Source organism: Perca fluviatilis, chromosome 8 (genome assembly GCF_010015445.1).
Source record: "Perca fluviatilis chromosome 8, GENO_Pfluv_1.0, whole genome shotgun sequence".
Classification (NCBI taxonomy): domain Eukaryota; kingdom Metazoa; phylum Chordata; class Actinopteri; order Perciformes; family Percidae; genus Perca; species Perca fluviatilis.
The window spans coordinates 17,846,179-17,859,958 of record NC_053119.1 but is presented as its reverse complement, the minus strand read 5'-3'; the positions used below and the strand labels follow the sequence as shown (position 1 = coordinate 17,859,958).

The 13,780-nt window shown below is 41.2% G+C and overlaps 1 protein-coding gene across 1 annotated transcript; it reads left to right on the top strand.

Annotated features, from left to right (window-relative positions):
* Positions 1-3,230: 3,230 nt before the first annotated feature.
* c8h15orf39 (chromosome 8 C15orf39 homolog) lies at positions 3,231-13,729 on the top strand. The gene is made up of 3 exons (XM_039808170.1): positions 3,231-3,541; positions 6,102-9,303; positions 11,673-13,729. The coding sequence occupies exons 2-3, from the start codon at positions 6,147-6,149 to the stop codon at positions 12,773-12,775; spliced, it is 4,260 nt and encodes a 1,419-aa protein (XP_039664104.1). The 5' UTR covers positions 3,231-3,541; positions 6,102-6,146; the 3' UTR covers positions 12,776-13,729.
* The last annotated feature ends 51 nt before the right edge of the window (positions 13,730-13,780 follow it).

The following is a 13,780-nucleotide window of genomic DNA, read 5'->3' as shown; positions in this document are numbered from 1 at the left end:
CCTGTAGTCAGGTGCAATGTGAACAAAACTATTTCAAGACTAAACATACTCATACTACTTCTACTGCCAATTGAACAACCTGTTCATCAGGAAGATCACTGAACAGTCTCCCAAAAATATTGCACTCTCAACTTTATTAAACCTCTTTGTTTTGTGATGTAAAAAAACATGCAAGACAAAACTGAATCTCACAAATTCTGATATAGACAATGTTGTAAATGAAGGCTGAAATAACTAAACAAAAAATGAAAAAACACAGTCTACAAGAGGCTGATCCTGCAGCATACCAACTTTATCACCGTACTGCTTTCATACTTCACCGTCACTAGTGACTAATCAGACTAGTTTGTCATTTTGGAATGGTTCAACATTTTAAAAATGAATCACTACTTTATGCTTGCTACCTTAAGTTATTAGTAACCTTATTTAATCAGGTAGTTGCGATCAGGAGACCTGAGAACAAGCGATAGTTTAGTGAAGAAACTAGTTTACTGTTCACTCCATTTAAAAGGTGCGTTGTACCTGAAACTAGTTATGCCAAGGTTAGTCCTTAGCCTTTGGGTCAAGGTAAAGTAGTTATGGGATTGTGAAATGTGAGTATGTGGAAGCTTTAACAGTAGAAATGTGACTGAAACTAAATAGTCAGCTGTCATACCGAGCATGCAGCTCCAGCTATTTATCAAGAGTTCAATGCAAGTATACAGTAGCTTATTTATCCTTAATTTGAGTAATTCTTTTTTAAAACTCATTCATTTGCTATAATAAACCAAAATACACACACAAACTGTATAATTTAGCAGTAGTAACTACTTGAATGTGCAAATGAAGGACTGTTGTAGGTTAACTTGCTGTACATTAAGTTAAATATTAACTTTAGTTGAACCATGAAGCTTTGCATTAGTGGATTTGTCAATTGCATTGTAGATGAAAAGCTGCAGTGGCGGGACTGAAAATGAAATATATAGGCCTACTTCGGATTGTCATCTGCGTCTACATTGTACAATGCATACTTTTCATAATGCATATCTTCTGTAGACATGGAACGACAAACATGTAGTACACATATATATCTCTGTGTCAATGTGTATGCATGCTCAGGTGTACGTGTGTCTCGTGTGTTGTAACTTGAGCAGTCTCTGGGCTCAACGTGTAGTTTCTGGCCTCTGGGAACAGTGTTTCATCAGAAACTACATCCTGAGAGATCATCTGCTCTGCTCCCTGTGTCACAACTCACCTTATTGACTCTCAGACCTTTAAAAGTGGTAAACACATGTAGAAATTACTAAATTACATTTGTCTTGCATAACATTTGACTTAAAGTAATAATGTTTACTTTTTACCAAAAGCAATGTTGTCTTTGCCAAAGTTGTCTTTGCCATTTAAAATATAAATAAGTTACAGTAAACTACATAATAAAGTCCTGTGAAACAATGATATACATCTTTGACCCACACGGAACAAAACCAATTAACTGGCAAGCTATTTAAGTCATGAGGCATCTTTATGCTCATTGCATCACCATGACATTGCAACTTCCTTCTATCAGGACACAAACCCTTTAAAGAGATAATGTCATCCATGTTGATAGCCCCGTGGGAAAGACAAACCCTTCTTCGAGATTATTTGTTTACCTTAAAACAGTTACAATTATCTGTTATAATATTTACTTTACTTTACTTGTATTTATGCATATTTAACAGAAGATAGTTCCACGAAGAAATAACCATAAGACAGTACTGCCAAATATGCTGCCACTACATATTTGTCAGAGTATCAGGAAATAAGAGGCAAGAGCAAATCAAATAGTCTCTTCATTCTGTATAATCATTCTGGCTCCCAGTAACGGGTCCAAAGGGGGGATTCTGGGTGTTTAAGAAAGTCTGACCCTTTCCTGAAAACCTGTTGCACTGCCTGTGTAGTATGTCGATTTGCCTTTCCAGTCCACAGTACTGTATGTGTGTCATTTTTGGCTTGTATGTGTAATATTTGTGTTGCTGTATCCATATAGCACACATTTAGCCCCTTAATGCTTTTTGTTGGTTAGCCTTTAGCTGTAAGCCATGGTAACTGGAAATAGGGGAGATGTGAAAGTGCTCCGTGGGGAAAAGTTCCTGCCTTCTCTCCTCAGTCAAACCCCCTGATGAGTGTCTCTTTACCTGCGAGGCCACAGGGACTGATGGAAGCCACCAACTTGTCTAGACTAAACTGTGGCAGTCCCACGGGACACACAAATTAGACTCCAACTCACAGGTGAGGAGGGACTGGTATGATGCAAGTGCAAGAAGAAATGAACTCATTCAGAGGGTGAATCAAGCAAGTGGAAGAATTTAGGTTTACAATAATGTTGGATTGCTTTAACCCACCGTAAAGATCAAACTTTACTAGTGATATTACAATGTAAATGAATGATGTTGTATGTGTATGTCAAGGCTAATGGGACATAATCAATAACAAGAGATGAAACAGTCTGTCAGAGGTAATGGTTGATCTGATTTTAACTTTGGTCAACCAAAGTCAACCATTAACTAACCTACATTAGGATGAGCTCTACAATGATTTTGTGCTAGGGCCTTCCTTCACAGCTGTATTTTTTCCATACAAGGTATATATTATAAATTGTTTTATATTTTATATATAGGGGGGGGGGGGGGGGGGGGGGGGGGGGGTGGGGGGGGTGGGGGGGGGGGGGGGGGGGGGAGGGGGAGGGAAGGAGAAACATAAAAAAAACCAATTCACGTACGATGCTGGACCTTGTGCTCGGGTATTTGTTTTTTTGGGCGGTTTTTTAATGGGAAACACGTGAATATGCTTCCACTAGAATCATTCTCATTATAGAGGTAGGCCTATACTTCAAATCGTTGACTTTCCCTGTGCCTTATTCTTCATTAAAAGCTATGCAGAGTGAATCCATTCATTCTGTATTAAATAGTAGACTTTGTTGTAAAAGTGCAGTGCCATAAATGTGTCTATGTCAAGGGCTCCCAAATGTTAACTTTCTTGGAATGAAATAATTATATCAGATAATTTTTTTGTTGTTGACTCCCTGGAATTCCCTGAAGCGTATCGGGATTAAAACTGGTTTGGTAACAGCAGAGAAAGGAGTGAGATGTCAGGCTATAATAATAGCACATGTCTGTTATCTGTCAATGAATAAAAAAACTCTAAATTCACTTAAGGTGGCATCAGCAGCCAGCTGGCAGTTGGACATTAAGATAAGGCCATTAATAGTGAGAAAGTGACAAACGGGAAAACGTGTAGAAAACAAGCCGTGGATAGAGAGAGGGCGTGACTCCGCCTATTGATCAAACACCATCCTCCTCCCTTTTGTCTTTTCTTCAGTTTGTTAACTTCTCCAAAAGCCGCGTGGACTTCGGGCGAGCCGCTCAAACCTTTTGGCAGGCCTTCATTTCATTTCGTGGGATTTTGGCGCATCCGGACTGACCCGGTCCACGAACAAGCAGAGACTTTCTTTTATCTTTTCTCAGAAGTTGGGTTTCATGGAGTCTTTGTGGAAATCATTTATTGTCAACACAGCAACGAGGTAAGAAAACACATTTACTGCTCAATCTTCAAATGTCCAAATTAACACAGATTATGATACAAACAAATCGTGTTTGATAAACACACATGAGAGTATGGCTATATTCCGAGAAAGCATGACACATTGTGAAACTATTCCAGTAGCCAAAGCATCGCAAGTGTTTGAAACTGTGTGTTTATTTTAGCCACAGTGTGGTTTTAGTTTTACCGTGGTTTACGACGCTTTCGCAGCCTGTATGGAAATCGTTCGCCCTTTGATCGAGCTCTAGCCCGTAGATTATTTTCATATCATTTGCGTCCGAATCCTTTGAGCAGGCGGGTCATGCTGGTAGGACTACAAGCTCATGTGTTCTCATGTAGACTAACCCTCGATAAGAACACATCAGGCTATATGCGTTCCATAAGCTACAAAGAAGAAGCTGCGAGGATACATTTAAGTTCCGTTTTTTTTTTTTTTTCCTACGTGAGACATTTTTATTCGTTACTTACTTTGCGGAAAGACTTTTTTTTTTTTCTTTTTCTTTCATGTGAACTTGCTGATCACTTCAAACTTGTCTTGACCTGACCGACTCGAGAATGAATCATCAGATAGCCTACTTTGTAACTTTTAGACTACAATGAAGGGGTTTGTTTGCCGATTCAATCCTTCCCCACGTGGTAGAGGCTCAGCTTGTCAGTTTGGACGGTTTGCTTTCGGAAGTCACACTCTTCATCACCCTTGCTCTGCTGATCTGGGATTGCTTGCGCGCGCGCGCACACACACTCACACCATAACACACACTTCACAGAGTGCGGCTTTTAGTCAGCCCTCCATACACACAAACCACATTTTACCTCTCTATATGCAGATAAGCCATCACTCTGTACTTTTCTGAAAGGTGTCAACAGGATGAACTGATAAAATCTGTTAGCACTAGCTGTGTGCTGCACGAGGCTGGATTTGGTCGACCGATATGTCACAGATATTATTATTATCATCATCATTTAGCCTATTTAAAAAAAAATAAAAAAAATACTGTTTGCTATTTGTTCCCTGGATTTGATACAGCTGTTTCAACAGCTATAGGCTATAGGCAGATGTTATGCTCTGAATTTGGCTGCCTGTCAAAAGACAGCAGGGATGTTATGCACTAAGATCTGTTAGTTTTAGGGGGTAAATTAGAAAGTATTGTCCACTAGAACAAGTTGGAAAAAATAAATAAAACATAAACTGTCTCATCCTGTATCTTGGCTTTTGGTTCATGTTGATTGGTTCAGTTTGTGTGGCAGAGTTATGAGTTCACGTGATGAGGTCTCTCCCCCTACGCCAAACTGGCAGTGTCAGGCAGATTGTGTTGCATTATGCTGCCTTCAAGTGGCTGTTGGAAAAGCCATAATTAGGAGTTGAGCATGCATACATATTATGATTTAAAGGGAAAGCTGGGATTTTCACTGGTTGATTTTTACAGACGTTGATGCCATACTATGAGAATCAGAGCAGAACTATTTGTGGACTAGTTGTGACGGGCAAATATCTATCAAAGAACACAATCCCACTTTTAAAAAAGTTTAAATTATTGTGCCAGCATGCCATATCAGACTGGGCATAAAAATCAGCGTTCAACCAAACTTCTTGATGGCACTGAGTAACGGTAAGACATTTGAAGACATCAACTTGTGTACTGTAAAGTTATGATGGGCAGTTTAAAAAATAAAATAAATAAATAAAATAATATAATATATATATATATTATTCTGACATTAAGCATTTGACAAAATAACCAGCAGATTATCTGAAAATGAAAATAACAGTTGTATGCAGCCCTATATTGGAGAAGTGTATGAAAAAGGAACTGTGGTATGACTCAGGGTTTGTGGTCATAAAAATGCAGAATAGAAACACGCAGTCTGCTGTAGTGTTGGGTCTCAGGACATTAACACAAGATAAGAAGTGCATGTCTGATCATGTGATACGTTCTGGTGTGATAAAAGTGAGACTGAAGCTCTTCGATGTGACGGTCATGACACATCTGGAACGAGCTGTAGTAGGACCATAAAACATCAAATATGACTGAAAATGCAATATCACAGTAATTCAGACCCATTGTAATCTTCATATTTGCACACATAGTCTTGAAGTGTAGACTGATGCTTTCAATTACACATGGATATTATATCACCACCATAACCTACAAAGCTGTAGGCTCCACCATGAGAGCTTGTTTGTTTATTGCAACATGTGGCAACTATCACATTGGCTGCCTCTAGGAAACTGATTCACTAATATTCCTTGCATAAGCGTGAAGATAGGAATCATCCTCACACATTTCTACTTATTCGCTGCTTGTTGCATTTTGCTTCCACATATGTGCATCAGCTGATTAGGGTGTATGTGACATGTGATAAGCCACAAGATTCGACACAGTTGATAAAATGCCTAAAGCTAGATGTCATCTATTGATGACTTCTTTGAATGCACAAAGAGTTTTTCTGTTTCGGCAGTCCTAATTATAAAGATGGATCCTTTTTAAACCAACAGACATGTAAATGGCAGTATCTAATTGTTATTTCTATATTTGCAGGTCTGGAGCCATATCATTGCACCATCATAACAAAGTTACTACACGATGAGCAGCCAGTCGATGCACAACGTCGTTGACCCAGTGTTTCAAAGCAAGATGCCATTATTCGACGGGACCATAGCGTCAAAACCACAAAACATGTCTGGTTTCCTGGGTAAGCGGATACTGCAGTACAACGGGGCTTACTTCACTTATGATCCCAGAGGAAAGGACGGAGCAGGATTCACTCCTCCTTGGAGCAACTCAAAGACTTCTCTGCTGGATGGTAGAAGTCCTGTAAGTCACCTCTCTGGCATGGAGGGACAAAACCACATAATTTACAGGCAAGACAGCAATTCTTCAGAGGAAGGCCATTCTCATTCTTCCTCTCTGCATCGTGCCCCTGGGATCAACAGTCCCACAGAGGCCGTGCCAGTGGCTGTTAGAAAACAAAAAACTGGAGGTGAGAACTCCTCTCCCACATCTGAAAGCTCTGTTTACTTAGCCATTCCTAAGCCAATTTATATGCATAACCCCTGCTGTAATGAACTGGGTTGTGTGATGGGACAACGATACAGCGTGGAACATGGCTCTCCCAGGATACCGAACACTGTATATGAGCATGATTGGATGCACACTGATGCTAACTACACTGAAAGACCGCCCATCCAGAGGAAAGCACAAGACACGCTGCTTCAACAGAGAGGTTTACAGCTTGATCCCAGTGCAGAGCCATTAAAGAGGACTGTAGAGACATGCAGCCCAGGTAAAGCAAGGACTTTTCCTGCTACGATTGACCCAAACTATAGCAGTTACCCCTGCACCCCGACTCACACACTGTTTGGTTCTCTAAGTGAGCAGAGCCAGCGTTTACAGACTTCCCCCAGAGGCTACACTAGCTTATACCCCCCCCATCCCACATATGGGCATATGACCTCAGAGGTTTATCAGGAACATTCTCCCATGTCCAAATATGGCCAGCTAACACAGCACCCAATGTTTTACTACTCCCACGCAAATGTGGAGGTAGAAAACAGGACACAGTTTAAGCGAAGAGAAGATGTGCCTGTTATTCTCAAACACACAATCTCAAACCCCCGGGAGCATTACATAGTGCCTCAGTCGCTTCATGATGAAAGTCCTTTGCCTAGCACTGAAACATTGCCAAGTCATGTCTTGATGCGGGGTCTTGACTATCAGTGTTATGCAGTTCCCAGATTTCATTTAACTGCAAACCAACTCCAAGCCCCCCTAAAAAGGCAACATGCGTCGCCTAGCTTGCACTCTAATCGCATAAATGTTTCCCCATCCAGACAATACATGGAGCACCCCATGGTCTCTGCAACCAACCTGCATAAGGACAAACCCAATGACAGCCTGCATGTTCAGCAATCACCTACCAACTCACCATTCCTCAGTTTGGACCAATCCAGTCCTACCAGGCATGTAAGCCAACCTGGCGTCTCACCATCCAGCATACAAATTAACAGATTTTTCCCCCCATTCACCAGCCTGCACATAGACCGGCCTGTCTTTCCACCAACTGGTTTGAACATGGACAGAATCCTGGACTATTCCTCCTGTGAAGCCCAGGTTACATGCCCGAAACAGCCAAAAAGCCTTCCTGTTTCCCCAGCGGCATGGCCGCCCCGGTCACCGCATCACAGTTCACATCGAATTCACGCAGCTGTACCTAAAAGCGCAAATGTCCGAAAAATTATTTATTCCCCTGCTCTTGCACCAGGAAACAAACACAATAGCCCTGTGTCCAGTTCAGGCACTTCTGTTCTTAAAAGGTGCATAAAAAGAAGTATTTCTCACTCATCTTCACCTATCAATATAAAAGAAGAGCATAGGGATTTATGTGAAGTGGAACTCAATAAGAAACGACACAGGGTGGAAATGGAGAATGCACAAGTAGGAAATAAAACCGAATCTCCTCCTATGCCAGTTATTGACAATGTTTTCAGTCTGGCACCTTACCAAGCATACCTGCAGGCCCCTGGAGTGTTATTTTCAGGCAGAGTACGTCAGAGAAACATCCAGTCGTCTGAGCACTGTGAAGTCAAAACCAAGCCAGACATCAGAGCGAAAAGGCCAGATGGAGATGAACGGCAGTCTGTTGTCTCTCTGGTTTCCAAAAAAATCTGTGCAGATACTCCAACAGAGAAACCTGTTGTAGAAATCGTTGAACCTAAAAATATTAAAGCGGAAAAAGTAGATCCATCAGACACGGACAACTCCGTAGAGAGTCCTGTTAGTCAAAGGGACAGCAGCAAAGTAACAATCAAAAAAGAGCCTGAAGAGACGATTTCATCCAACATTGGGCCCATGTTAGTGATAAAGAAATGTGAACCTGATGAACTTGAAAGTAAACCCTCTTTAGCAGATGAAAATGAGACTTCACATGAGTCCAAACCTGGTGAGGTGACTGCACCGATGGACTCATCTTCTCAGAGAGATACGTGCACACTCACCCTGCAACCCAAATCCATTAATCCACCTCAGCCACCTGAGAGGAAACTAAATTTCAGAAACATTCCTCCCCAGTGTCTGAAACTTTCCACCTACAATCTAATTCTCCATGATACGAAACCTTCTTGCCCTGCTCCACCCCCAGAGATGCCACCTGCACAGCTGATAACTGAATTCATACCTAAACAAGAACCCCAAATGCCAGTCCGCAAGCACTTCTTTGAGTTGCACCATTCCCTCTGCAAGCAAGTATCCAACCATGTGTTGGCTTCTTCAAAGCAGGAGCTCAGAACCTGGTTGTCTCAGTTGGGACTGATTGAACCAGCAACTCCTTCAGCCAAAGTCCAGAAAGTGTCCTGTTTGTTGGGGGTAAATGCCAGAGAGGTGTGGCTCAATGAAGAGATGAAGTCAGCGCTCCATAAGGTCCTGGAGAGGTTGAGAGAGTACACCGCCCAGGAACGCTGTCCTTTTCCACACGTCATGCGCACGGGGGCAGTGTTCCTCCCCATGCTGGTGGTGAAGGAGCTGCTGTTTCCGATGGTCCAGGGCAGCTTCATCGACCAGATCCTGCAGGAGCACAGAGTGGAGCTGCGGCCCACCACGCTCTCGGAAGAAAAGATCCTCATTCAGCTTCATAAACGAGCCTGTTCCTCCAGGCTCAGGAGACTGATGTCCCTCAAACACCTGCCTGACATCTACCCTGATGTGGTCAACCTTTTGTATCACGCCTGTGTCTGCAAACATCTGGGTGAGTGCATGCACACTTCAGTTACTGAGGTAATGTTTTGTGATTATGTTTCTAGTAAAGAAAGTAAAGAAACCGGTATTGCAGAGATATAGTATTGGTTACAGACATCTTATTCTGTCTGTTTTCTGTCGCTCTGGGATGGAATTTTGTTTTTGTTTTGTCTCTTTTTGATGTCTTTCAAGCAAGACAAATTAGAGGTGTTGCAGTAAGCAACAGTTGGTTAATAAACCTTCATGGGGAAACGCTGGACACAACTACTTATTTTAAGATTATTTCTGGGCTTTTTTGGCCTTTATTTAATAGAAAAGCTGAAGACGGGGGAGGGGGTTGACATGCAGCAAAGGGTAGCGGGTCAGACTCAAACCTGGGCCACTCTGGTAAGGACTTAGCCTTAACATATGGGGCACATGCTCAACCAGGTAAGCTAGCAAAAAAAACATTCACCTTCAACTTTTCAACACAGTCATGAGTGAAAAGTATCAATCGGCTTGTGAAAGTAAGGTTTAGGTGTCATTAGTTCTATTTATAAAAGATCTCACTGAATATGATGACTCATATGATGACTCAGAAGTTAAGCAAAATTCCATTTACAAATACTTAGAAAGATAATACCTCTAGTTTGAACATTTGACCATGTGATGTGTACAACATGACAAACATGCCAAAGCAACAGTGCTTCCTGCCTTTCCATGCACATTTCTGGAAATCTCCATTGGGTAGATTGCGTAACTTACTGATTCCTCTGGATTTTTCTATAAAACATCATATTTTGACTAACTGTATCATGGTTTTCCCTCAAACAGTCTTTTAGTAATCTTATGTTCTGCATTATTGGCCCTTTTTGTAAATAACCAATCAATCAAAAATCAAATAAACAATAAATATTCAATATAAAATCTATTTATTTTTTACAGAATCAACCTCACCTGATGTCCAAAAGAGAGTCCAGGTATATTTGTTTTTATGTTGTCCCTCAATCTCACTACTCTTTGCTTTTTCTGATTTAGAAAGCAGGAAACCTTTCTGCTAACTTTCAGTAACTAATCACAAGAAGTTGCATGGTTGCATCATACTTGTTATGGTGGGTGGAGGGAAAGGTGCGGAGGTGGGTTATTTGTGGAGAAATGAAACTCTCCTTCATGATTTTGTTAAAGTATTGGTGGATGTTAAAGATCGTGAGGCAGGATCACATTACCAGAGGAAGGAAGTGGAAGCCTGCCACACACACAGGCGGGATTAACAGTGGCACATTTTGAGCAGATGAGACGATGGTGACTGGCCAATCCTGTCAAAAACCTGTCTGTGCTGTTTAGTTATACAGGAAAGTGAGATTAAACAGTTGGTGTTATAAGAAAACATGATTTTAAGGATAAGGCTCGCAGTATTCATTTTTTTTTTTTTATTAACAAATCCCATGAAAAGATGAAAACCAACAATGTGTTTCTCTGACTCTCAATACCTTCCAACTTCCCCAGCCTGCCTGTGGCTCTCAGCCTCAAGCTCATTTGTTCCTACTGAAGGTTGAAAAAAAGGTCACAAATGTGTGTGTGGGTGTGGGTGTGTGTGTCCGTGTCCCAGTGCAGAGGTGTAGCTCATTTGTGTGTTTTTAAATAGATTTTCGACAACAAAGGAGGTCTATGGCAGAGAGGAATAAGCTACTTCAAGCTATGGCTGCACAGACCAATTTATTGTTGATTTTAGTTTTTTTTTCATGGGATTTTTGAAAATAACAAATATACTTGTCCTTTACATAACCGTTTTACTTTGTGTCCATCAACATGTATTATTTTATTTGGCACACACATTTGCTAACTGAATTTGGCTTAATCCAGTTTCCGTTCACTGCCGACATTATTAACAGTTCACATGGTTTGGGAGCACTTGACTTTGGCATATGAACATTTCCCTTGTCTTACTATTGCCTCACTACTGTTTTTATTCCTGACTGATAGACCCCCCTCCCTTGTAGCAGCTGCCTTTTTTCCCAGCCTTCGTGTTTAGTCCCACAGCTTTCTATTCTGTCTCTGCTAAAAGAGTGTTTCATGGTGGAGGATCATGCTGTCCAATCACCAGGTCTGTTGATATTAATAGAATAGTTTCTCGTTGTTCTTGTGTGCTGAACAAGCACTATGGGACATTGATTTTTTTTTTGGAATACAGTAATCTGTTGGGGGGGAAAAAAGTGAATTTATTTATATTATGTCACAAATCCTGAATGTCCACTTGTATATGTTTCCCTGATCACCAAATTAATTCTATAAACTCTTTAACTTTTATCTTCCAATTTTGTCAGCAACTTCATTTTTATATCTGTCATATTTGTGTATTCATTTTGACCTCTCGTAATTGCTACATTCCCTGTGTTGCAGGATTAGATTTGGATGATCCTGCTGACAGAGACAAAGATGACTGTTGTGAGGAGACGATCAGCTGCTGGACTCCTGTATTTTCAGACATCACCGCCTCACCCTCAGAGTCACACCAACAGAGACATCCGGAGAACCAGGGAACAAAATCACATTTGAACAAGAATAGAACAAAAAGCAGGGTAAAGCACCGTTCGAGGCATGTGTTTCTGGACAATGGTTTGTCAGATGAGGCAGATGACACAGAGAAGAGAGTAAGTGGAGGCGTGCTGAATGCATTTAGTGAGAAAAACTGGAGTGGCCATCAATCTGAAGGAACTGAGAATGGAGAAAGTGACTGTATCGTTGCAGAGCAGCATTCTACACTCATTCAACTTAGCACAACTTCTGAAAATTCATGGATGTGTCCTTTAACCGTGGACAAGCTTACTCCATCTCCGAGTGACACCGAAACGGAGGAAGAATACTCCAGTCTGCAGCCCGTTGGAGCCAAGTCTCCGGTTGGATCCAAGAATTGTTCAGGTGTGATTCTCAAACTGAGGAGGATGTTTAGCAAAGGTCTAAACCGAAAAAAGGCCTGCTACCAAGCGATCTCAGACTCCGGGACATTTGCTGATCCTTCCCTTTCACAGACGGATGGCGGGGAGGGAGAAGTGAACAGCGGGAGGGACCTTCACAGGAGGACGCCCAAAGTAACCCACAGGTGGCAGAGAACAGGAAGCTTCTCTCACGCCTTAAGACCCCTTAGCAGCTCTTCTAAAAGAAAACACAGATCACTCTTAAAGATCAAATACTGCCCCTACTTGTCTGCCTGCCACAGCGCTGAACACAGGAGACGATGGGTCCTGCGTTCAGCTGTCCAGAGGGCTCGGAGGGCCATGAGGTTCTACTACCCAGACCTGGTGGGAAAGAGGATTCGCCATCTGTACGAAGAAGATGACAAATCAGAAGTGTGGTACAGAGGGGAAGTGATACGTATCCATGAGGCCCACGCTAATCCTCTAAAGACTATATTTGAGGTCAGGTATGACAGCGAGCCAGATTGGAAGTACTACCTAGAGCTACTGATAGACTATAAAAACGGCTGGCTCAAAATTGAAGACTAGTTTCTCCACACAAATGTCTAGGTGCCAGTTGTGCTTTTGGTCATGTCACAGAGTGCAATCAGTTTTAAATCTGTTCCCTTTACTGTCCATTTTTGATGGCCAACAACAAGCGGATGAGCCCTAAATATTTGTTTGCCATCCTCAGGAATGAAGTTGGACTGGATTATTTTGTTATGAGGTCAGCTAAACATTCTTTGTCACTTGCGACCTACTAGGTGCATTCTTTGACTATAGCCATTGTGCAAAATCCTGTAGTTTTTTAAGTATTTTAAGCGCTTATCATCTTTGACACATCTATCAATGGCTTTTCTGGTTTAAACACAAAAAGGATTATGGTTATTTGACAGAAGTGCTACAACCTTGCAAAATGGATGCAAAAAAAAACAAACAATCCATGTATCCTTTTAGGGATTTTAATTGCAAGCAACTATAAAGTCTAGTATTTGTCATCCACTTTTCTGGTTAAATTTAGTTTTTTTTAATTTTTTTATTCTGAGTGAAGTTAGGTTTTCTATTATTTTGCCAGTAAAAAATACTAAACCAGCAAATGACATGCAGACATATATAAAAGGGTTTACTGTCAAACAGTGCCAGCCACATGTATATAGGTTTACAGTAATAGTGCCAGTCGGGTGCATTATTATAGCAGTGATTTTGACCCTGATTGTGGTTGGTGTTTTGTTGTGTGTATCTGAAGCTGGACAGGCATTAATGTAGTTCTGGACTGAAGCTGGACAGGCATTAATGTAGTTCTGGACTGAAGCTGGACAGGCATTAATGTAGTTCTGTACTAAGCTGCTCATAGTCTTTAATGACACCCGGGCTGAGATGCCCCCGTGCCATAGCGTTTGAATCACTGTGAACCTTAAGACTTATTTTATATATTTTTCCTTGCAGATTGAATTGTTTAAACATTATTCTCATTGTCTTAAATAAATGTTTGTAATAATCAAATGTTTTGTCATTTTATTGAAATATTTTTCTCTCAAACATTATTTTTGACTT

Coding starts and splice junctions, on each gene's coding strand:
- c8h15orf39 (XM_039808170.1), top strand. CDS start 6,147: ATGAGCAGCCAGTCGATGCACAACGTCGTTGACCCAGTGTTTCAAAGC. Junction 9,304..11,672: donor CTGTGTCTGCAAACATCTGG/GTGAGTGCATGC, acceptor CCTGTGTTGCAG/GATTAGATTTGGATGATCCT.